Here is a 23,802-nt window from a genome sequence, read left to right on the forward strand (position 1 = left end):
AAAAAAAAAAAAAAAAAAAAAAAAAAATCAAACAAGTCCAGAGCTGAATTGCTGATCTCACCCCAGACCTGTTGCATGGCTTGAGCTCCAGGCAGTGAAGAGAACCATCACCCACCCAACTTGTCTCTCTCTTAGCCCCACATCCATTCACCCATCAAGTCCTAATAATCTAAGTAGTAAATATCTTGAAATCACCTTCATCTCTAACTCCGCTGCCAAAGCCCACATCTGGTCGGTCACCACCTTTTGCCTGGACTAATGCAAACAAACCCCAATGAGTCTCCTTTAACTCTCTCCTGCTCAAAGCCCTTCCTGGCTCCTGCTGCCCTCGGGTCAAATCCATGATCATTGTGGCTGTAAACCCCTGTGTAGCAAATGGGGCTCCTCTCATCCCTTACCGTTGTAGCCATCCCGGTTGAGGTCGCCCAGAGGCGCGATGGCTGAGCCAAATCGCCCATAGAGCTGCGTGCCGGTCAGCAAGAGGCTGGGGGCGCCCAGCGCGTGAGGGCCTCGAGTCTGCAGGAACAAGTACACGCGCCCCACCTCGGCCAGCTTGCGGTCAGCACGGCTCTCCATGTACAGTGGCGCGCCCACCAAGAGGTCATGCCTCCTGCAGGCCCGACGGGTGTTTATGTGGGGAGGGGGGCTAGGGGGACGCTGCGGGCCAGAGCCAAATCTCGCCCACCCTCGCCTTCCCGCTCCCCTCGGTGGTCACGTGGGAGTGAGGGCTAGGAAAGGAGGAGACCGAGGGCAGTCAACGCCTCTGGTAATTTGGGACCCAACTGGGTAGGGGTGGGGGCGCCCAGCTTCTCACCCGTCCCTGTTGACGTCAGTGACGGCCACTGAGTGCCCGAAATACGAAGCCATCTGCAGGAAGCCCGGTCGCACCTTACTTTCTGTCCCCGGACTCGGTACCCTCTCTTGGACTTTGCCCCCACCATGTCCTGCGGAATATTCTAGGGTCTCAATCACCCAGCCTTGGCCACCCCCCAAGGGGACCCGACCCCCCACCTGCTCTCCGTGCAGCCGGTGCAGCGTCTGGTGGTACGAGCCCAAAATTTCCACCTGCGCGGACAACGCACAGGGGCGCGTCATTGTCGCCCCCGCCGCAGAAGGACAGGAGGTTTAGGTTGGGGGTATCAGGCTGAAGAGTGAAGTCAGTGCCTTTGGGACACTGAGTGGTGGGCAGAGGGCACTCACCGCTCCCAGGGTCCAGCTCCAGGTAGGGGCACCGAAGACAAACTCTGGGGAGAGCCGGGCCCAGCCAGTGAGGTCCTTGGAATCTCTACCCGTCTCCCGCCCGCCATTCCTCATCCCAGGGAGATTTCGGCGCGGGTCTTGGAGGTGCTCCTTTCCGGGCTTCCCCAACCCCCGCCGCTAAGTGAATTTCTTGCCTGTAGTGTTTGGATTCCCGTCGAAGTCGCCTACAGCCACCGAGTACCCTGAAGACACAGCGCGAATTAGCCTTTCCGGGAGGGTGAAGCAGGGAGGGGGCCGGGAGGGAGGAGACTGTCTAAATCCTGCATTGTGTAGACGGGAAAATCGAGGCCACCGAGACCTGCCCTAGGCCGTGAAGCGAATCCAGGGCGGGAGGTCGAGGTGGGGTGTATGGGAGCTGGGCGGTCTGCAGAGGGTGGGGAAGGGGAGCTTCGGCAGCAGAGGATGGGGACGCCTTAGCGCTGGAGCTGGCCAGCCAGAGTTGGCAAGGGGGAGTTCCCACAGGGGCAGGACGTGACCGGCGGTGACACTTAGAGTGCTGGGAAGCCTCGAAGGGAGGTGCCAGGGTTACCCCGGTAGCCGTCGAAGTACTCTGGGCGGCTGTAGTCGAAGGTGAGCTGCTGGGTGGGCACGTGCCACAAGAGGGTGCCCGGGCGGTAACTCGAGATGATATCGGCAATTGGAGCCCGCGCCAGGAGACCTAGGGAGCGAGGGACAGCTGGTGTGAGGCCCCAGACGCCTGGGGTCTACCCAGGCCGAGAGAAGGGAGGGAGGTGTACGGATGGGCACGTACCTATGAAATAGTAGCCGCCAGGGGCCCCAAGCACCAGCTCCCCAGCCTGAAAAGGAAGCCCTGGAGGTGAGAGGGGCTCCTGTTTGGGAGCCTCCCCCACGCCGTTTATGATCCTTACTCGCCTGAGTGACCACGGAGCTGAAGCCCGCTTCACAGTAGCGCTTGTCTGCGCCTGGAGGAGGCAAGAAGGAAGGGTCTGTGAAGAAGCAGGCCCTGGGGCCTGGGCGGGGCCGGGAGGTGGAGTCATGTGGGGGCGGGGCCCCGGGGTAATATGGTGGCGTGGCCTTGAAGCGGCTCCCGGGCCGGGGGCGTGCGGGATGGAGCCAGGAGCTGGGTCACTGGGCGATGCCAGGCTGAAAGCAGGGTTTGGGGGAGCTGGTGGGAGGGAAGGATCAGATTAAGGGCGGGGCTAAACCGCCGCGAGTGGGCGGAGCCAAAACGGAGGGCGGAGCTCACTGAAGTACTTTTTCTGGTAAACCCGGCTCATGATGTTGGCCCGGCAGGGTGAGTATTCCGCGCGGCCGCCGTTCTGCAGCTGAGCCACGAAGCAGCCACCTACGGGCGTCTTCTCAGCCTCCTCGGCCTTTTCCAGGACGTTCCAGTGCTGCCAGGGGGCGCAGGCCTGAAGCAGGGCCACAGGAGAGTGGGGAAGGGGCGGGACTCGGGTTCCCCCCTCCACGTGTCCCCGCCCTCTGTCTGCTCCCTGAGCCCAGTCCCGTAGCGCCCACCACAACGATGTCGCTCCAACTAACGACCGACGCCCCTAGTCCTTGACGGGCCTTGAAGGTTTGGAAAGTTTGGGTGCCTGCGCTTCGCGTCTCATCATCTGGAGGGCACAAGAAGGGGTGGGGTGCTGAAGCCCAGCTGTTCGCTCTCCCTGTAGCCCCTCCCTTTCCCTCCTTGTGCGAGACTCACTGAGGTCGAAGGGCAGCGAGGTACACTGGTCGCCCTCGGCCTTCCAGGGGCACAGGAAAACGCCGCCTGTCTCCTCCTGGCTGCGGCCCAGGGTCCGTGGGGCGCCCACCACGATGGACACGCTGCATAAAAAAGCTGGGTGAGCGCTGCGCGGATTCCGGCGTACCGCATTCCCCAGTGCCCGCGCTGGGAGCACTACCCTGGAGGGCAGTGTGCCTTGTGTGTGTGGAGGGGGGGTCCCTGGGTCATCTTTCCTCAATGAAACCTCACAGACCATAGAGGCCAGTCTTTTCATTTTATGGTCAGTGAAACTGACTTCCAGCGAGGGAAATCATATGCCCACAGCAACCCGCGGAATTAAGGGTAAAGCTGAGACTATAACCATCTGGTTCGATTTGAACACCAGGGGTTTCATATCCTTGCCTTTAGAGACCTCCTAAAGTCTTTACACATCTACATTCCCCAACACCTGCCGCCAAAAGTCATGGGTTTATATGCACCCTAATATGTCTGTCTGAACTGTTAATCAGATCCCTTCCTGAGGGTGAGTTTTAATGGCGAAGAATTAAGCTAGTGGTCACCTCTAAAGTGGGTGGTGGGGTGCTGACACCTCTGAGGACTCTAGTAGATCTAGGTTCAAATCACAGCTGTACCGTATATAAAAGGTGGACAATACCAACCAATAAATGCTGTCAGAAGTAAATGAAATAAACGTAAGAGGAACATTCAGCACAGTGCCACCCAAGTAATACATAAGGATTGCTCCAAAAAAATGCTATAATTTTTTTTTTAGTCTGCAGAATGTTTAAGTAATGCCCATGAGACCAATATCTGTGGAAAAGAGGGGAAAGAAGCACGAGTGGGCAGAGGAGGGAGCGGAGCTGAGATTCAGGCCCAATAACAGCCATGGGCTAATGCCCTGGGAACTCTGGAGCTAGAAGGACCCTTCAGAACTGTCTGGAGTTGAGGTGAGAGAGCCGGACCCTTAACCTTTCCCCTCTCTCCACACTCCTCATCCCTCATCGATCAGTCATTGTTCCTAGGCCACATTTGGAAGTGGGGGAGCTTTGGGGGAGGTGGCTCTCTTCAGCAGAGGAAATTTCCCAAGGGGCTGATACTTGAAGGCCACCTGCCATTGCCACTCGCTGAAGCTGGACATTAGTGTCCACTTCAATAAGTAACTAGCTCAGGGTAGTTCCTATCAAGAGGAAGAGCCAGGACTCTAATCTTAGCTGTCTGATTTTGCAGCCTGATCCATCCCAACCATGAATGCCCTATTGCTTCTTTTCAAATATCTATACTTTTTATGGGGATGAGGGGGTTGGAATAGAAAAGCAAGGTGTGGGGGTGGTGGATAGACAGTTTCATAGTTCTGCAAGTCAATTTAAGACATGTGCTCCTCTCTGTATTTCAAAAGGATGAGGGTGGAGTGGGTCATAAAACTGACCCTTGGGGAAAAAATAAAGCATCAACTTTTGTCTTCCCTTTGTCCTTGCTCTGCCCAGCTCCCCAGTGCTGCCTCTTGTTGACACCTTCACCTGAGCTAGTCCCTCCCCAGTATTCCTAACAAGAACTCAGCCCGAATAGATCCTAGAAATCACTTTGCTCAACCTCTATCACAAATGGGGAACTCAAGACCCAGAGATGCAGTGATGGTGGGGGAGTCCCCCAGGGCTCACCTCCCACGGCTGTCCTTGTAGAATTCCAATGAAAACCCAAAGTAGCTGCCATTGGGGCCTGTGTAGAAGGTGAGTCGCACTGGGTCCAGGTTCAAGGCCCAGGTTGGAGGTGCAGCACCGGGTCCCAAGAGCAGCTGCACCCACTCCAGAAGCCAGAGGGCATGAAGTGGACACAGAGCTCTGGCCATCTTCCTTCTCCCACAACCTCCTAGGCAGGAATGGGTTAGCTCCTTCCTCTTCCTTTCAGTTCCACCACAGGAAGTCTTTTCTTATCAAACTGAAACCCACTTGCTGAGTAGTAGACAGAGTAAAGGGCTCTAGGTCCTGGACCCATACGGTTTCTAGGATTGCCAGGAAGGGGGTGAGGCCACTCTGGGGGGTGGATGCTTATGGCTGAAAGTCGACTCCTCCCGTTTTTTGAGAGTATTTTATCATCAAGTCCTGCTGGTTCTGCATTTCAACTATGTCTTGAATCTTCACCCCATTTCCACTACCACCATGCTAGTCTAAGCCACCATTGCTTCCTGCTTGGGATAGTGCAATCATGAACCAGCTGGTCTGTACACCTCCACTCTAGCCCCCAGTTCTATAGTTCCTCCTCCCCCCACACAGCTGCCTGCACTGCCGAGGCACATTGTGAGTTGGTCAGAGGTGGGGGAAGGAGTGAGGAAGCTCCTGCCCCCGATAAGACCTGAGGCTGCTGTATCCTTTTGGATAAGGCACTTATCCACTTCCTCCTTCTAGGGCCTTCGGCAGCTTCACTCAGCCATATTGGTACAACAGCTTCCTCACTCATCATCCATCTGGGGCCAAGTCTTAATGTGGCCACAGCAATGCAGCCAGTGCTGGGGGAGGGGTGGCAAATGGATCTTGGCTGAAGGGGAAAGGAGATGGGGATAAAGTGGAGTCATTCCAGGGTGTTCTGGCTCACGAGCTCTGAGATTTGCACCAGTTGTTCGATTGAAGGCAGGCCTCACTCTTTCTTGGGTGACAAGAGCTTTTGTCCAATCATTAAGACTTGATTCTAGTGGGGTCATTGCCTAGGGGATGCCTCCCCCAACTCCTCAGGCTGGTACTCTGTGGTTAACACACATGGGCACAGCGCCGATCACACCGTTTATTCATGGTCTGTTCACTGGATTTTGTCCATGAATCCTTTGAGAGTGAGGTTCCTTTCTGCAGCCCCTAGCCAAGAGCCTAACATATTGTAGGCATTGCTGACAGACAGACTGAATAGAAGCAGCCACCGAGGATGGAAGAAGCAAACACAGGCTCACATAGTGGAAAAAAAAGAAATAATTTTGAGCAGAAAGGTCATTTTCTATGGATGCTCAGAGAAGGAGGAGTGCCAAGTCTTATTGGCATCTCATGTCTTCCCCAAAAAGCATGTTGTCAGGAAGGAAATTCAAGAGATCTGCTAGGTGTAAAGAACACAGTCACATTTCCTTTTGCTCTATATTTTCTGATCAAACTTAACCATCATCTTACCCTGCCCAACTACCCGGGCCATTCTGGAATCCCTTCAGCACCTCCCTTGCCCTCATAATTCACCACCTTAGCACACAGCACAAAATCTTATCCCTTTCTAGGTTAGAAGCTCCTTGAACTTTAGTCTGGCCCTTCTTCACTGCTGAATTCCCAGTGCCAAGCTCATGGCAGGCACATAATACTCAACTCAGTCATATACTTACCTTCCACCCTCCTACTGTCCTCATCTGAGTGGTATTGTATTACTGGTGTATACTGTATAGCCCAAAATTAACTCACATTTCACTAACATTTTTAATAAATTCTCATTCTGTTCAAGGCATTGAGTGGTAAGAGGTACAAAGATAACTGTCAAGGATCCTTAAAAAAACTTAGTCCAGAGGGAGTTAAGATATGAACACATATAACTGCAGCGGAGGGATAGTAAAGGATGCCTTGAAAAAGGTAGAGATGATGCCTAGCTGAAGTCATTTATTTGCTCCATCATAACAACCCTATGAAATAAGTACTATTATGCCCATTTTATAAATGCAAAAACTGTGGCACAGAGTTTTAGGTAAATAGCCCAAGTTTACACAGCCAATGGGCGGCAAAACTAGGAGTCAAAGACATTCGTGTCTGAATTCATGTTCTTAACCATTGCACTACATTGCCTTTTGTCAGAGAATGAAGAGGGGGACTTCCCTGGTGGTCCAGTGGTTAAGAATCCGTCTTGCAATGCAGGGGACGCTGGCTCGATCCCTGGTTGGGGAACTAAGATCCTACATGCTGCGGGGCAACTAAGCCCGAGTGCCGCAACTACTGAGCCCACGAGGGCCACAACTAGAGTCCACATGCTCTGGAGCCCACACGCCACAGCTAGAGAGAAGCCCGAGTGCCGCAAGGAAAGATCCAGGGTGCCGCAACTAAGACCCGACTCAGCCAATAAAGAAATAAGAGAATGAAGGGGTTTTTAGACATAGGAAATAACATAAGCAAAGAGAGCAGCAGCAGGACATAGAGGTCAGTTATAGAGAAAGGCAAGTAGTCAACATAGGGTGTCTAAAGGGGAGGACTGGGGCATGAGAGTGGAATGGAAGGCTGGGGTCTAATCACTGGAGGTCCTTGAATATCTTAAGGAATTTGAACTTTAATACATAGGAGATGGAGAATCATAAAGATTTTTTAAGTCAGGGAATAAGATACATGATCAATCGTGCACCAGTCTGGATTACACTAGCTGCCTATGGTTAGAAGGAACTGGAAAAGGCAGGACTTAATTTAGTGGGAAGATCAGATGGGTGGCATCTACCATCCTCTCAGTTAAAGGTGATGAGGCCTGAACCAGGGTACTGGTGGCAGGAACAAAGGAGAGAGCAGAGATAACACATCCGGTTACATCAGTAACTGGATGTGTAATCTCTGCTCTCTCCTTTGTGTAGTAGGGAGGTGTCAAAAGTAATTCAAAGCTTTGGTGGCTGGCTGGTAGGACAGTAGTATCATTAACTGAAATTGGAAACAGGTAGGATCAGATTTGGGAAGGGAGAGTTTGGTATTTAATAAAGATTCTATTCCTTGTTGGGTGTTCCTTTGGGGTCAGAGCTGGGTTGATAGTAGGCAGAGGAGTGCTGACACATTGCTGTCACTTTCCTATTCCATCAGCTTGAGTCCTAGAATTTCTCAATGAATGCTACGGCTTCATAAAGTCAAAAATTATTAAACTTCTACTATGTGCCTGGCACTGAGCTTGGCAGTGTGGAGGATACACAGAAAAATCTTCATCTTTGGTGTTTCCTTGCTAAATCCTGATGCATAATCCGGTTACTAATGGTATTTTACTTTGCTTTTCTTTCTTGAACACATAATCAAAATGTTTACTATGTGTTCAACTCTATATAAAACACTCTAAGGGATTAAGAGAAAAAAGGAAGTGTAAGAATCAGTCCCTCCCTCTCAGAGCTTACAATTTTACTGGGAAGCAATGAGTACAAAATGAACTTCACTCTGATTCTGAAAAGCCAGTAAGCTTACATGGGACAGGGACTTAGATCCTAGAGTCAGGGAGGCCAGCCAGGAAAATGCTGCAATAATTCAGACACGAGATAAGGGGGAGGTGAAGGTATCCCTGGCAAACAAGAATGGAAAGGGTTCACAAGGCCTGAATTAGTCACTGAGGGTGTTGAAGAGGGAGTACTTCCATGTTGCAAGCCCAGGCAGCTGAGGCAGATAGAACCCCTACTGGAATCAGGCAGCTGCACATACCTTCACACAGCATACTCTCCACATGTGTCTGCATCTTTCGCTGACACCTTGCCTGCTCAGAAAATCACTTTTCATTTTATTTTGGCCGTGCCACGTGTCTTGCGGGATTTTAGTTCCCTGACCAGGGACTGAACCTGAGCCACCACAGTGAAAGCGCCGAGTCCTAAACACTGGACCTCCCGGGAATTCCCACTTTTCATTTTCATCTTTTTAGGGCAGGGATTTTTCTATTTTAGAGAAATAGATCTGAGCATCCAACCCAAGGTTCAAGTTGAATAGCTACTCTTTTGTCAAGGGGAGAACACAGCTGTATGAGAGTAGGAAAGAAATAGACCATGTACTGTTCCTTCCTGAAAGGTTGAGGAATAGAGGAAACTAATTTATCACTCCAGATCTATGGATAGCTTTTAATGCTGAACTTTCCCTGCCTTTTGAGACTTTTCCATACAGAAGAGTAGACAGAGGCTTTTATCTGCAGAGGCTTTTATCTGCTCAGTAACAATTAGGACATACTTCCTTTTACCAGGTAGCTCTCAAGCACTGTAGTGGTATTAAAGGGTTGAGGAGAATAATTCAGGACTGGTTCTGGTATACAAAACTCCATCTGGAGGGCAAAGGCCAGGCAGGTGACTCATCTCATTGCCCTGAAGTCCATCCAAAATCCCCAAAATCAAAGCTAGAAATTCCAAACACATTTAGTGAGCACCTATTTGCCATACATTCTACTACACACAGATTGTACATCTAAAATGAGCAAAAGGATAGAAATAGAAATCTGGGGGACTTCCCTGGTGGTCCAGTGGTTATGACTCCTCGCTTCCACTGCAGGGGGCACGGGTTCAATCCCTGGTCCGGGAACTAAGACTCTGCATGCAGCTCAGCAAGGGAAAAAAAAAAAAAAGAATCTGGGGAAGGGTGGAAAGGAGGTGCATATTCCAAGACACCTCCATAAGACTGAGAGAAACTTAACCCTTACTTCCTCCCACAGCATAAGCTTTCCCCTCTACCTGGGCAGGCTGAGCTTTGAGAAGCACAGTCTAAACATCTTAAGAATCTATGATCACTTCAAACAAGATGTTATTTGTAAACCATAACTCCCTCCATCCCTTCCCCACTTGAGTGGATGGGGCAACAATCACGACAGACTCTAAGTTTCCACAAATCATTGGTTTATTAGAAAGTTCCTTTCCCTAATTTTACAGCATATATATCTCTAGCATATGTGATAAAGTTAAATACAATCTGTTATGCTTGTAAGGATACGTTCCTTTTCTTTTTTTTTTCTTTTTAGTTTTAAAATCACTATTCTTGAAATTAAAGGAAACTGCCTCCAGGAAGGCAGAGAGGCAGCCAGAGTATGGCTCAATCTACAAGCTAATGGGAAGCAGCACAAAAATGTTAATACTGTATTATTTAAATATTTACATGGGCTGAAAGCAAAGAAAAATGAGTCCCTTCAAACAGATGATTTCATTTTTCCAGTGCTAGTTATCAAAAAAGCGATGCTTCTGAATCAGATGAGGAGCACTAAACAGGCAGAAGGCTCAGTCAAGAGTCTTGTTTGCCCAGCACTTGCTGGTCATTAACTCAAAGCCTTTCTCTTTTGGAAACTGAAGAAGAAAGGCAGAACAGAGCCCTGGCCCACGTAAGAAGGGCTTGTTTTTCCTGTCAGGTGACCACCCAACCAATTCTAGCCACAGGAATAGGTAGGGATATGCCAAACAGGGAAGTACTAACTACACCGAAGAAGATGAGACCTACAATATAAACACCTTTGGGTCAGTGTATTCACTAGGTCTGAGAGCCGGGTGAAACGCAAGAAGAGGAGGAAGAGGAATTGAGGTGGTACTTCCCCTGGTGAGTGTCATGGGAGAAAAGAAAAAAGGTATCTTTACTGCTTAAACTAAGCTGGGTAGAAGGCATGGAAACTACGAAGCAAAACAATCTGCAGAATCTATAAATGTGCTCACCTCCCAGTAAGTGGAGGAAAAACTGTCCCAACTCTATCATCCTCCAGTCTACTTCTACTTCAGTTTCTAGCCAACCCAAAAGGCACATTAAAAAATTTTGTCAGAGGGGGCTAAGTACTAGGAAGGCAAATGGACTGCCTGGGACAGGCACCCCTGAAACCCAGGAATCCCCCAGGACAATCATACTGAATCTCACTGCTTCCAGAGAATAAAGCTCTTGAATCTATCTCTCCTCCTCTGTGGGGTGCACCTGTTTCTCTGTATAAAACAGCAAAGCACGTGAGGGAGACTCTGTCGTAACTGAGTATCCCTCTGGCAACCCCAGCTGACTGCTGCCCATTAGTTCAAAAATTCTAGTGCTGGGGGCACCACTTACTGCAAATTTTGTCTCTGCAAAGAATGTTAAACAATGTTCCTTTTTCTGTTTTAACATTTTTATAGTTCATAACTTCAAAAAATACATGAGCTTAATAAAATATACATGCTTAGTCATTTTTGCATCTAGCAGAAAACAAATACTTTATTTTTTTGCTTTCATTTTATAACCTTTAAAGTTTCTTAATTCGACTAGGGCAAACATATTTACACAAAGCCACCAGAACAAGGATCACTTAAAGAGCTGGATGTAAAAAATATTATTGCAGTATACTACAAATATGGAACCTTTTTTATATGAGCTACAAAAAGCAGCATTTACGTTTATAGAGTTCAGTGCAATTTTTTACATTAAAAAATCCTATAAATTAAGGAGGAAACATCAACATGACAGAAGAAAATACACCCTTCAGACACATGAGCTCCTCTCTGGGGAAGCACATGGGTGACTCTATGTTCCGCATAGCTTCTATTCACGATAGGATCTTCTTTTCTGGGATATGCAGATGTCTCTTCTGGGATGAGGGACACGAGGACAACAGTGCCAAATGTGTGGCTGTTTGTGTGGGAAGTGGATCGAATGACAGCCTGAGTGGCACCTGGTTCCAGGTCAGACTCCCTTTCCACTTCACCCGGGATAAGTAAGGTCACCAAGGTCAAAGACACTGATAAGGCAGGACAGATGGAAAACCCGCCAGCCAGAGAGGAGGAAAATGTTTTAAAATTTATAGACAAGTGCAGAGGATAGAAAGTAGAGAGAGGAGGGGAGTATCTAAACTCAGCAGTTTGGAGATGTTGCCAAAGAGGGGTGGGTAGCACTTACTGGTGTTCCCAAGCTTAGAAACACAGGAGAGGGAGGGACAAACAGAAAGGGGAAAAGGGAAAAAAATCCCTGATAGTAAACCCAAAGCAAACCTCAAATCTAAAACCACCCCTGCAAGCCAAAACTCAACTCTTTGGCTGTCAGACACTGCCCATTCCAGCTTCTACTTGCTGGTATTAATGGCTCAACACCCCAAGGGAAGATTTATGGGTCACCTTCCCTGGCCCTACCTGGGCTCCTATCCCCCAACTCATGTTCCATGGCTGGGGGGGTGCTGCAGGTCCTGACCTGAGAAGATGGGGTGAAGTAGTGGGTGAAGGTGGAGGGCAGTGGCAGCTGCCGCAGCAGGCCGGGGGGCAAGCAGGGTAGGGTAGAGGGCAGCATGTGGAACAGGGTGGAAGGTAAAGGGCCCAGGATGGATGGCTGAAGCGGGAATGATATGGATGGGATGGCTAGCTAGAAAGGTGGCAGGATGGCCAGGGATGATTGAGTGAGTGAGGTGGGACAAGGAAATGGGGGTCAGGTGGGGCTGGGGAATATGATGTACTTGGGCAAGTGGCTGGGGATGAGGGTGGGGGTGAATGCCAATGGCAGCAGCAGCTGCTGCGGCATGATGTTGCAGGATGGCATGCTGAACAGTTGTGATGGAGGTGGCAGAGGCTGTGGCCGGCTGCTGAATGTGGATGGGCTGCAAGGCTGGAGTGGCTGGGGCCAGGGCAGCCGAGGCGGGAAAGGCCTTTACTTGCTTGGCCAGAAGCTGCTGCTGGATGTGTTGCTGTGCGGCCTGCTGGAGCTTGCTGTACTTCTCCATCTCCTCGGGAGTGAAGGTGATGGGCTGGCTTTCCAGTGGGGCTAGGGAAGCATCCTCAACCCCATCAGCTGACTCAATACTAGGCTCCCCACTGGGAGGTGCATAACTGGGGAAGTGCTCAAGGTCTGACGCTATAGGCAGCAAGCTGGATTCCACAGGGCCTGGTTGACTGCCACTATCCAGGGACTCGAGGGTGTCCCCATCACTGGGGTCAGGGAGGTAGTTATGGGAGATGGATGGGTCACCAGGATAGCAGTCAGAGTGCACTGGGGTGCCTAACGGAGCCACAGGGTGATCAGCAGTAACTTCTTCAGACTTTGGCTCTTCTGGGGGTGGGTCTGATAAGGGGCCAGCTGTTTCCTCTGAGGAGAACTGATGTCCAAATGGGGCATCACGATTCCCTGGAGGCCCTTCTTCTGTCTCTGACTGCTCTTGCTCTTCCCCCCTTTCTAAGCCAGACTCTTCACATTTCTTGGTGTTGGGCTTTCGGGTAGCTGGGAGCTTCCCTATCAGTGGAAGGACAGGCTTATTGCCAAGAGAAGGGGGGAGCTTGGGCCCAAAATAACCTTGTGGAGGGTCCTTGAGCTTGAGCCCGGCTTTAGCAGGGGTGGCCAGCACCTCCTCACTCACACTGGGTTTCCTCTCCACTTTCCTTGACTGGATCTTCTCCAGTAGCAGTTTGGCAGTGACAGAGTTCTTGTCTTCAGGGCTGCCGTCACCTTCTGGCCCTCCTCCTGGGCCAGTGTGGCTGTTCTGGGAGGGTGGGCCTATCCCTTTACCATCATCTCCTCTGCCATCTTCTTTCTTCTTCTCCCCGGAACCTTCTGCCCGGCCTGATCGGAAATAGTGGGGAGACTGGGAGCGGTAGATTTTAGAGCGAATGAAGTCTCGACGACCAGAACGCCTCTCCTCAGGGCTCTCGTGACCCCACGATCCCTTCCTGGAGCCTGATCTCTGCGAAGGGCTCCGGGTGCTGCAGCTGCGGTCCCGGCTATAGCTCCGACTCCGCTGCCAGCTGTGGGCTGTGGTGCTGCGGCTTCTCCGTTTGCTCCGGCTGCGACTACAACTGCTGCTGCGGCTGCGGCCCCGGGATCTTGAGCGCTCCCTAGTATGACTCCGAGATCGGCTTCGGGACTGGCTGCAACTGAGGCTATAGTCGTCATCAGAAGATGAATATTTGTGCCGCTTGGACCGGTGCTTGGAACTGGTATAGTCTGAGTCATCAGAGTCGTGGGAGCGCTTGGAGTGCCTTCGTGATCGGTCACTATAATCACTATAGCTGTCATCAGAGTAACTGTGTTGTCTACTATAGCAGCTCTGGTCTGAAGAAGCATCTGAGCTACTTGAGTAAGAACGCCGGGAGGAACGGCGAGAGGAATGGTGCCGGCCAGACCGTGAGCGGCTACGGGACTGCTCACTGCCCGACTCTTCTTCCTCCTCTTCCTCCTCCTCCTCCTCACTGTACTGGGATGGAGACTTCTGGTGCAGCCGGCGTGATGAAGCATCATCACTATCCTCATCTCCACTACTGGGTCGACTTCGATGGCTAGATCGGCTGCTCCGTTTGCTGCTAGCTCTTTGCTGGCAGGATGAAGTTGGAGGTTCACCTTTGTGTTTCCTCCCACCATGATCTTGGGAGCTGCCACCACCTCCACCTTCATCCTTCTTGCCACTGCTCCCTTCTTCAGCTGGAATGGATCTCCGCTGGGAATCATCTTGGGCTCGCCGCCGTCTTCTTGGTGGTGCAGGGCTACCACTACCAGGCGGTTCTGGTTTGGGCCCCCGTTCAGAATCTGCTGGGGCTGATGACTTATTCTTCTTTCGTTTTCGCTTCTTGCGCTTCTTAGACTTCTCCCCAGACTCTGCCTTAGAGCTTTTCTCTTCTGGGTCAGGCTTGTGTTTCCGTTTGTGTTTGCTGGATTTTTTGTGTTTCTTCTTCTTTTTGTGTCGGTGGGACTTCCCAGATCGTTCTTTCTTGCTAGGAAGGCTTCTCCCTGTGTCTTCTGTCTCTGACCCATGGCTACCCCCAGGCTCCTGCTTATTCAGGCCACTACAGGCAGACCCTGAAGCAGGTGCGTCTATTCTGCCTCCTGAAGAATGTTCTACATTCTCTCCCTCCTCTTTGCTTTTATTTGGCTCACTAGGATCAAGGCTTTGGAGATGGTCCTTTGAGGAGCCTCCTATATCCTTTGGTTTTTCTGTCCCTTTAGCTCTGGCATCTTTGTTCCTTGAAAGCTTGAAGTCAAAGTACAAAGGATTACAACTGTAAGAAATGGAGGGTTCTGCCTTCGTGAAAATTAATAGTTCTGATGGCCACTGGAGGGCAGTGCTTTCATCTTTGCTTAAAACTGGAAAGAAGGGACCAGTAGGATGTCTGGGTCCCTCTTGGCTTTCTTTCCCTGCTGGAGTGGCCTGAGAGATTTCTTTAGGAGGACTAGACTCACACATTTGGATCTCTGAATCCTTCTGACTCTGACTCTCTAAACTATGCTCACTTACATCCCCTCCTGAGGCCTTCTTTGTCTCAGCTTTGCTTTCAGGCTCTGAGGGCTCAGCCACAGTGGTTTCCATCTGCTGTTCAGAGACTTCACCAACTGTCTTTTCTGCTGCTTGGCTTGCTGCCACCTTGATACAGCCTTTAGGCTTGGGAGAACTACTTTTTTTGCTGTCTAGGGCATTCTTTGGGTGTGTACTATTATCACCTTCCATTTGTTCACTGGCTCTCATAAAGAGTAGGAAAGGAAAATTAGGTTTTACTTTGCAGTGTGCTGGGGGAATGTAGTGGTAATACTCTGGCTCTGTAGCCCCAGCTCCTTCTTCTCGCTTCATTCTTTTTAACTTAGATAATGTTGAGGCAAGGGACCCTCCGTCCTGAGGGTCTTCATCCTCTTTTTTACCATCGAGATTACTGCTACCATCGGAGTCTCCCACCTTCTGCAGTCCTTGGTCTGTACTCTTCTCATCAGCTTTTGTTCCATCTTCAGAGGTCCCTTCCTCTGCATGGTCCTTGAAAACTGATGCTATTGATTCGAGTTTGACAGGAGCCTTCTTGGCAAAGGAAAATGACACTCCCAGTTTTTGCAGTGGGGTCCCCAGATTATTCTTAATGCCAAAGCTGACGCCTTGAGAGGCTAGCCCAGGAGACTGTGCCAGTCCAGTGGTATTAGTGATTTGTACTGCAGTGAAAGGGCCTCCTTTATCTGTGGAGAATTCAGATCCCAGGCCACAAGTGGCAGTGGCACTTGTGCCACTGTTTGTCGCTGATTCTTCTTTATCATCATCTCCACCTTCTTCATCTACAGCCACTGTGGTTGGTCTGAACATGGGACCACTTCCAGGTGCACTACACAATGGTTTAGAAAAACGAAAAACAAAAAAAAACAGGTTTAGGGAACATTTCATACTTCTTTTTTTATTTTTGGCCTCCCGACGCAGCATATAGGATCTTAGTTCCCTGACCAGGGATCAAATCCACACCCCCTGCAGAGGAAGCATGGAATCTTAACCACTGGACCACCAGGGAAGTCCCTCATACTTCTCATATGATACTAATCCCTTATGCTTGACCATTCATCACAGGCAGATCTTAAGACACTGAGTGGTGGTCATTCCCCAGCCCTGTGCTAACAAAAGGAACTTCCTCAGTGAGGTTAGGCAAAGTCTCACACTATTAATCTACCAAGCTACATTCGCAAGGATAGCCAGTTACTGCTGTTTCTTCCTTAGCTGTCTAAAATACAAAAACTGAGGTTTACCTCTCAATTCGAATACACTATCATTACCTTCTGGTACAGCCCACCTGTCCTGTATCCACTCTCAATTCTTATTTTATCATCCTACTATCAAACATATGGCTGAACATCTACTCACAAAGGTTGCACAGTTCACCCTTGAATACAGGTTTGAACTGTGAGGGCCCACTTACGCACAGATTTTTTTTTCAATACATATCACACAATCTGCGGCTGGTTGAATCTGTGGATGTGGAAATACGGAGGGCTGACTACAAAGTTATACACAGATCTTTGTGTGGATGTGTGAGTGTTTGTGGGGGCTGGAGGGTCACTGGCACCCCTAAACTCCACGTTGTTCAAGGATCAACTGTATTTCATACAGCTAAAAAACAAAACAAAACAAAAAAACCCTCAATTTCTTCTGTGCTTTCATATTTCAGTTTTTAAAAACGTGCCTAGGGCTTCCCTGGTGGCGCAGTGGTTGAGAGTCTGCCTGCTGATGCAGGGGACATGGGTTCGTGCCCCGGTCTGGGAAGATCCCACATGCCGTGGAGCAGCTAGGCCCGTGAGCCATGGCCGCTGAGCCTGTGCGTCCGGAGCCTGTGCTCCGCAACAGGAGAGGCCACAACAGTGAGAGGCCCGCGTACCGCAAACAAACAAACAAACAACAACAACAACAAAAAAACGTGCCTATTCCCTGAGTTGAACACAGTCGGAAACCTCCACTGTGCTACACTATGATGGTTTGTGGTTAGGTTAGTATGTCTGTTATAGAAACTAAGAGCCTGTGCCTATCTCCTGGCACCATACCCAAGCATTAGCTTTGGTTTTGTGATACTTTCTGGGCATTCCATACAATGATCATAATTCTACCAAGGACCTTCTCAGCTTTGAAAACAGGAGCACCAAGGAACCTGAAAGCCAGTGTTTTAAACTCCTGTCACATCTGAAATTTTTACAGTGTGTGGATTATACAGGTATCTCTCATGCCAAACTCAAGAACTGAAGAGAATTATTTGGATGAAGTCTTTTTAATCTAAACCCTAGCTACTAGCTGCCCTAAACTCAGGGACCAAATATATTTGGATAATATGGTATCCCCTTTGCTATCTGAACTCTTGTTATTGCAGGATGGAACCCACAAGATTTGGGTAGCAAGAGATACTCTCACTGCGTCACAAAACCTATCCCACGGGCTTAGTTGCTCCTCGGCATGTGGGATCTTCCTGCACCAGGGCTCGAACCCGCGTCCCCTGCATTGGCAGGTGGATTCTTAACCACTGTGCCACCAGGGAAGTCCGAGGTAGTATATATATTTTTAAGGAGGTACCCTTGCTACAAGTCCAAGAGGAATGTGTTTATTACATAAAGAGCTGCCAAAGAAGGAATCAGAACCAGTTTAATAGGCATTTTAACTCAACATTAGAGCTCATGGGTTAATTCTGTTTTAAAACTTACACTATATGTGTTCTTTCCCTTCTTCCTTCCTCCAAAACAAAAGAGAAGTAAATAAGTAAAAGGATCCAGAGACAAAAATCCAGAAAGTCTATGATCTTGGAAACTCTGGCCCCAACTTGGCTGTAAAGTTTTAAAAGCCACAATCACAGTTTCTCCTTCCACTGTAACCAGTTCCTCCTTTGTTACTGGCCAGCCATTAAAAACAAACATAGGGACGTAAGTCCTTCGGATTGAGGCACATACCTCATGAATTCTCAGATGCTCAAAGACTGGGTCCCCAAAGTCTAGTCGCTTGGAAATTCAGCCCTAGGTGGGATAAATTCCACCTAAGGCTAAACACCAGCCCCAAATTTATCATCAAGAACCATGAAGGAACATTAAAAACAACACTCAAGAAGGCAGGAATCTGCAGAGAAATAAATGGATAGAATTTCCTAGGTTTTAATGTTTAGTACTAACTCTACTCTATAGTACTTAAAAGGCAGTTACAACACTTGAATCTGTGCCCCAGTAGAATACTGTGATGTATATGCTTTTCTACATAAGAATAATACTGGAGGGGAATTCCCTGGTCTAGTGGTTAAGATTTGGCGCTTTCACTGCCACGGCCCAGGGTTCAATCCCTGGTCAGGGAACTGACATCCCACAAGCCGTGCAGGGCAGTCAAAAAAAAAGAAAAAGAAAAAAAAAGTTGGAGAATGGGAATAATAATTGTTGCATGATTTACTGAGCATCTTCTATGTGCTAGGAACTCTTTTATAAGCACTTTGATATAACAACTTAATGACTTCTCACAACAACTATAAGAAATGAATTGTTATCATTTCATCTTACAGATAAGGAAACTGAGGCAAAGAGCTTGGATAACTAAGGTCACAAAGATCATAGGATACGGTCTCAGGAGTGCATATTCTTAATATGTTATACTCCAAGTATAGATATGCTTTTAGTTTGAAAGAAGGATCTATTAAAAACTGAAGGATTATATGTCAATTATACCTCAATTTTTAAAAAAAGGATTATAATTCTTAAATCTTAAGGGTTATAATTATTTGTAGAATCCTCAGAGAGAAAATGTCCTCACCATTCAGCTTGTTTTCTTTGCTCTGCCAACTCGTGGAGCCGCCGCAGGGCTTTCTCCTGCTTCTTCTCATCTTTGCGGGATCTTGAAGAGACATTTCGAGCAAACTCTCTCTGCTTGAGATCTTTCAATCTCTGGGTAACAAAAGAAAGGAACAGGGAGTGGGTGATTTAGAATAACTTGGGGATCCTGAAAGCAAGGCTTTCAGAATATTTACCCATAATCAATGGTTATAGCGCTAGTGTAGAATACATTGTTATACTCTCTTATGGTCATTGAAAACACAATGGCTGATTACTTTGGGTAAAGCACTTGGAGTATCTGCATTCATAATTAGGACAGCATACCATTTGCTTTATTGGGTAAAATTAAATAATTTCAGAAGCAACGAGCAACATTAGGAGAAAAGAACACTAGGAGAAAAGAAAAGGGACTATTTAATCACCTGCTCTTCCAGGATGCAAAACTAGACAAATAGAACATGAGTTAAATTGTAATAACACAAGTCAAAGGGAACAGAAAGGGGTTAAGCTAGTATAGAAAATTACCCAGGTGTAAGATCTTAAAAAGCAATGTACAGCTTACATGGGGAGGTTATCTGAATCATTCAGACTAATAGAAAGCATACTTTTATTTCACCATAAAAAGGTGTTATTTTTTCATCATGAACCGTTTTCTTGCTAACTAATCAAACAAACCATCTTCCAATGCTTGCATGTTCAGAGCTCACCAGTCTGACCACTTTCATCTGGTCAGTCTGCTGAAATTAGAGAGTAATATGTGTGGCTTTTCATTCCTTCATGGCCCTGAGAGGAACATCCAGGGAATGAGATGGGAGAGTAGAGACAAGTCTAAGTATTACTTAAAATCCTGATAAAAGAATGGGTCTTTTATTCTCAGAAGCTACTATATATAATTTTCCTTAAAACAAAACCAAACCAACAACGTTATGACACACTGATGACAGACTCCAGACATATCTATCTGCAATGAAGACATAACTAAAATTATTTTCAACATACTAAATAATATAAAAGCAAACAAACCAAAACACATATATTAACCTATGCTTTTACAATAGCATTGGGAAAAGGAATCTGACCCAACATAAAGTGGACATTGCTTTGTTTGAAAGGCATGATGTGCAACAGACAGAGGAATTTTCTTATCTAATATTTATGAAATGTGTTTTGAATCTTTTTGAATTGGGAGGGGAAAAGGGTAGAAAGACACACACACAAAAAGATACACAGCTAAAGACACTAGTAGAAAAACTCACTCTTGTGATCTGGGCTCCCAAATTAGAAGGATTTGCTTTCAATACATCAGCTGAAAATGTCACATCACAAAGAAAAAAAAAGTAAAAAATAAAACAAGAATGGAAGAGAAAAAAAAAAATAAAGGAAGCATTACTACACAAGCTCTCTTAGTGAATGTGCAAACTATTATACTGAACAATCAGGGATAAAGCCATCAACTCTAAAAGGGCTGGGGAGAAGGGAAGCACCTATACAAAACATGTATGTGTACATACACACAGACTGACACAGTAATAATCCCTTCTAGATAACTGGAACCATCTCCATTCCTTTAGGAAAAATGGTTACAGAACTTTAGGAAAGACCACTGTGGTCTAAAAGCAGTTAGTCTTATTTTCATTTACCTTTATTTTGGGGGCGTTCAAGTAACCAAGAGATGGCAATATTGTTTTACTGAGGCTGGCTGCTCAGAATTAAGATTTTATAAAAATCACTTCAAGATGGAGGAGCAACTATTTTAAATAAATATGAACTCCAATTTCCTCCTTCCAAGGAGAATGGGGCAGAGAGAAAGAGCCTATCAGGACTATTGTATGATTATTTTAGGCCACAAACCTAGTTTTTTCCTGCCCCAAACACTTAACAGGCTCTCTAGCCAAGATTTAAACAGAATGATATGTTTTTCTCTATCCACCTCATAAGCCTGGAAAGTCTCCCCATGCCCAGTCATTCCCTTCCCTCTTATACTTTTAGGAGTTATTCCCCAAACTACAGGACACTGTCTAAAAGAATGAGCATTTTATCAAAGTCTGGAGTCTCCAAGCTAAGTCAATGATTTCCAATCATGCAGCAGCCACCTGATACAAACTTGAAGTTGAAGGGATAGAACTATTTCCACATCAGCCTGAAGACACCCTATCTCGAATTCCCACCACAATATAATTAAAGGTAGGGAGGGAAGAAAATGGGATGATGTCAATAAAACAAGTTCAAATCGTGGTCCTATATAGGGTGAAGCAAACACTCGTGTATCACCTTTACAAACTTTATAGTTAAGACTGGGGTCTTAAAAATAGAATTTGGGGCTTCCCTGGTGGCGCAGTGGTTGAGAGTCCGCCTGCCAATGCAGGGGACGTGGGTTCGTGCCCCGGTCCAGGAAGATCCCACATGCCGCGGAGCAGCTGGGCCCGTGAGCCATGGCCGCTGAGCCTGCGCGTCCGGAGCCTGTGCTCCGCAACGGGAGAGGCCACAACAGTGAGAGGCCCGCGTAACGCAAAAAAAAAAAAAAAAAAAAAAAAAAAAAAAGAATTGGGAACCCTAGAATTCTAACCCAAACCTTAAAGACAGGGCTTGGCAAATCTCCCAAACCCAAAATGTATATTTGGGGTCTCTCTCAGATAAGGGTGTTCTAATGATAAAAATGGATTCCTAACTCCAAGTCTCTCCTTTCTTCTCAGGGTCAAACTAAATCCCCCTCACAAAGTCTCTACTGATCCCTCACAAAAGATAGAATGTTTCTTCTTTGTGAACTGTCTTATTAACACTTTGTTATAGCAGTGATCTAGCAATCATCATATTTAGCCTGACTATACTTATTCCTGTCTTTCAGAAGGGCAGTGTGTGTAAAATTTCAGAGTGGGTTCATTTCATTTGGGTTCAAATCCATTAATTACTGGCCAACTGGTTTCACCTCTCTGAGCTGCAATTCCCTCATTAGAAAAACAGGGCTATCTAGCAATAGATTTACGAGATTAAGTGTCAAAATAAATGAAAGTAAAGCATTTAGTATGTCCAAATTGTTCAATACTGTCCCATCCTCTTTATTTAGGGCAGGGACTACGGCTTATCTTTATAATCAACCCTGCAGCGTAAGGAGCAGCGCCAAGGCTACAGAACTCATCTGGTAAATGGCTGGTGAATTAATTTGGCTTAAACATTGGATCCTTGATTTTTGACAAATCCTCGTTACCACCTGTAGGAAAGTTTGATATGAAATATTTTCATGTATCAATATTTACTAGGGACATATTCAAGCTAAATAATGTTTTTCCTAGTTATTACTCTCATACAGTAAGGAAGTCTCTCTCTCTCTCTCTCTCTCTCTCTCTCTTTTTTTTTTTGGCCATGCTGCATGGCATGCAGGATCTTAGTTCCCCAACCAGGGACTGAACCCAGGCACCAGCAGTGAAAACAAGTTCTAGCCACTGGATCATGAGGGAATTCCCAGAAGTCTCATTCCTTAGAGAACCAAAAAGCCTAAAAATTTAAACCCCTTACTCCTGAACAGAATTGGGCCAATGGCAAAAAAGATACTGACCAGAAACTTCTCAATTTCCCATCTAAAAAGTAATTTTCATAAAGGTACAAGGCCCTCAATTCAGAATCAGATTTTCCAGTTGCCTATTTTATTCCAAAAGGCTACCAAGCTTGGCTCATATGCCACTGAATACCCGTATGAAATTCTGTGTGTGACCTGTACTTTTTACTTTCCACTTAAATTCTGAAGAGGAACTCAACTTTAGATAGCTTTTTCAAGGCAAGAATAGAGGAGCAACATAACTGACTATCAGAGAAGAGACAGGGTTCAAGTAAGGAGACCAAAAAAGTACAGATGTGTCATCAATCCAAAAACTACTTTCAAAGGCTGAGCAAATTCCATACTGTACACACAAATTCAAGTTAGACTCCAAACTAGCACACAGTCTAATCTGAATGGATCTAATTAATCATTTAAGGTGACTCCAAAGCTACTAAGTCCTTATCTCTGAAAATTATAAAGTAGGCTTTCTCAAGAGTTACTAATAAATTTGCTTATTTATTAATGCTTATTAATATAAATTTAAGACACATAACACATTTTTAGCTGAAAAATATTTGATTCAAGGGAAAGGAGACCAAACCCCATTCATAATGAAAGGGTTTGAAGATCTTGTTTTCCTGAAAAATGAATAGCATATTTCCAAAAAAGTATACATTTGTGGCAGAGAACATAATTTCTCACTGATTTTCACTCACATGGTAGCTGGGGTTTCTACTAAATTTCCCAAAAGACCAGTAGAGGGAAGAACTTAACAAATAACCCAGCACTTGAAATACCTATCCACAGTTGGGCTAAAGACCACTTCAAATGTAAATGACATTCTAGTTCTTAAAACCAGCTAAACAGCACTGTGTTGGCAGAAAAATATCTACTCCAGACCCAAAATCCTGCTCCACTATCCATCTGCAAACAAATTAAACCAGAGAAATGAGAATCTGGTAAATCTTACCAGGTTTTCAGTGTAGGTGATATATTTGTCCACATTATCAATAATGTGGAGTGCCAATAACAAGAAGTGGCACTGTGTTTGAGCTGGGAATGAATGAGACAGTTTTCCCTATCAACAAAAGATAACAAGGCTCTCAGTCTAATAAAATACTTTTTATATCTTTTGATGCTACTCTTCTCTCTTGAATCACAACAAAATTTGATGTTAGAAGCTTATATTTGATTGAGTATACTTTACTAGGAATAAATCTATTATCTTTCTCAAGTATTTTAAATCTATTATTGCAATTTAAAGAATAAAAACATTGTTTCCATGTGAAGGGAATTTCAGGCACCAGAAAATAGGCAGAGAGTATTTTCTATTGCCACTAAAAATCCTATGTTCTAATATTTACTCAATTCTAAAGAGAAACCTAATTCTGTCTCTTCAGAGTCAGATTATCTGTGATTTCTTTTTTTCACCAGATAGCAATCTCACTCTCCCAGAGATTGTTCTTAGTTTTCCTTTATAACTAACCCTGCAATGCATACACCATTGTCTATGGCACAAAAGAGATGTTCAATAAACATTTATCAAACTGGTTTCAGTTTTAAAATCAGTTATTGGGAAAGGGAACACATACATACTTTTACGTATTATTTGTTGGTTACGAACAGAGATGGAAAATGGTGATCAAAGAAGCAGTGGT

At 46.5% G+C, this 23,802-nt stretch overlaps 2 protein-coding genes across 3 annotated transcripts in view; both read right to left on the reverse strand.

Annotated features, from left to right (window-relative positions):
- The window catches only part of ITGA2B (integrin subunit alpha 2b), a 13,208-nt gene extending 8,389 nt beyond the window's left edge, over positions 1 to 4,819 (reverse strand). Inside the window, exons 1-12 of the mRNA XM_007455116.1 lie at positions 4,606 to 4,819; positions 2,927 to 3,048; positions 2,740 to 2,837; positions 2,468 to 2,633; positions 2,134 to 2,183; positions 2,012 to 2,057; positions 1,790 to 1,918; positions 1,395 to 1,442; positions 1,201 to 1,244; positions 1,012 to 1,065; positions 815 to 867; positions 399 to 610 (exon numbers count right to left, since the gene is read on the reverse strand). Of these exons, the coding sequence (XP_007455178.1) occupies positions 399 to 610; positions 815 to 867; positions 1,012 to 1,065; positions 1,201 to 1,244; positions 1,395 to 1,442; positions 1,790 to 1,918; positions 2,012 to 2,057; positions 2,134 to 2,183; positions 2,468 to 2,633; positions 2,740 to 2,837; positions 2,927 to 3,048; positions 4,606 to 4,793 (1,210 nt within the window). The 5' untranslated portion in view covers positions 4,794 to 4,819. The remainder of the gene's footprint in view (positions 1 to 398; positions 611 to 814; positions 868 to 1,011; positions 1,066 to 1,200; positions 1,245 to 1,394; positions 1,443 to 1,789; positions 1,919 to 2,011; positions 2,058 to 2,133; positions 2,184 to 2,467; positions 2,634 to 2,739; positions 2,838 to 2,926; positions 3,049 to 4,605) is intronic.
- A 6,788-nt stretch (positions 4,820 to 11,607) lies between these two features.
- GPATCH8 (G-patch domain containing 8) overlaps positions 11,608 to 23,802 on the reverse strand; it is a 99,788-nt gene continuing 87,593 nt past the window's right edge. Inside the window, exons 8-9 of one of the 2 annotated variants that reach the window (XM_007455118.1) lie at positions 18,590 to 18,720; positions 11,608 to 15,656 (exon numbers count right to left, since the gene is read on the reverse strand). In XM_007455118.1, the coding sequence (XP_007455180.1) occupies positions 11,753 to 15,656; positions 18,590 to 18,720 (4,035 nt within the window). In that variant the 3' untranslated portion in view covers positions 11,608 to 11,752. The remainder of the gene's footprint in view (positions 15,657 to 18,589; positions 18,721 to 23,802) is intronic. The other variant, XM_007455119.1, reaches the window with a different exon arrangement.

The sequence above is a fragment of the Lipotes vexillifer genome, unplaced genomic scaffold (assembly GCF_000442215.2).
Source record: "Lipotes vexillifer unplaced genomic scaffold, Lipotes_vexillifer_v1.1 scaffold1639, whole genome shotgun sequence".
NCBI classification, from domain to species: Eukaryota; Metazoa; Chordata; class Mammalia; order Artiodactyla; family Lipotidae; genus Lipotes; species Lipotes vexillifer.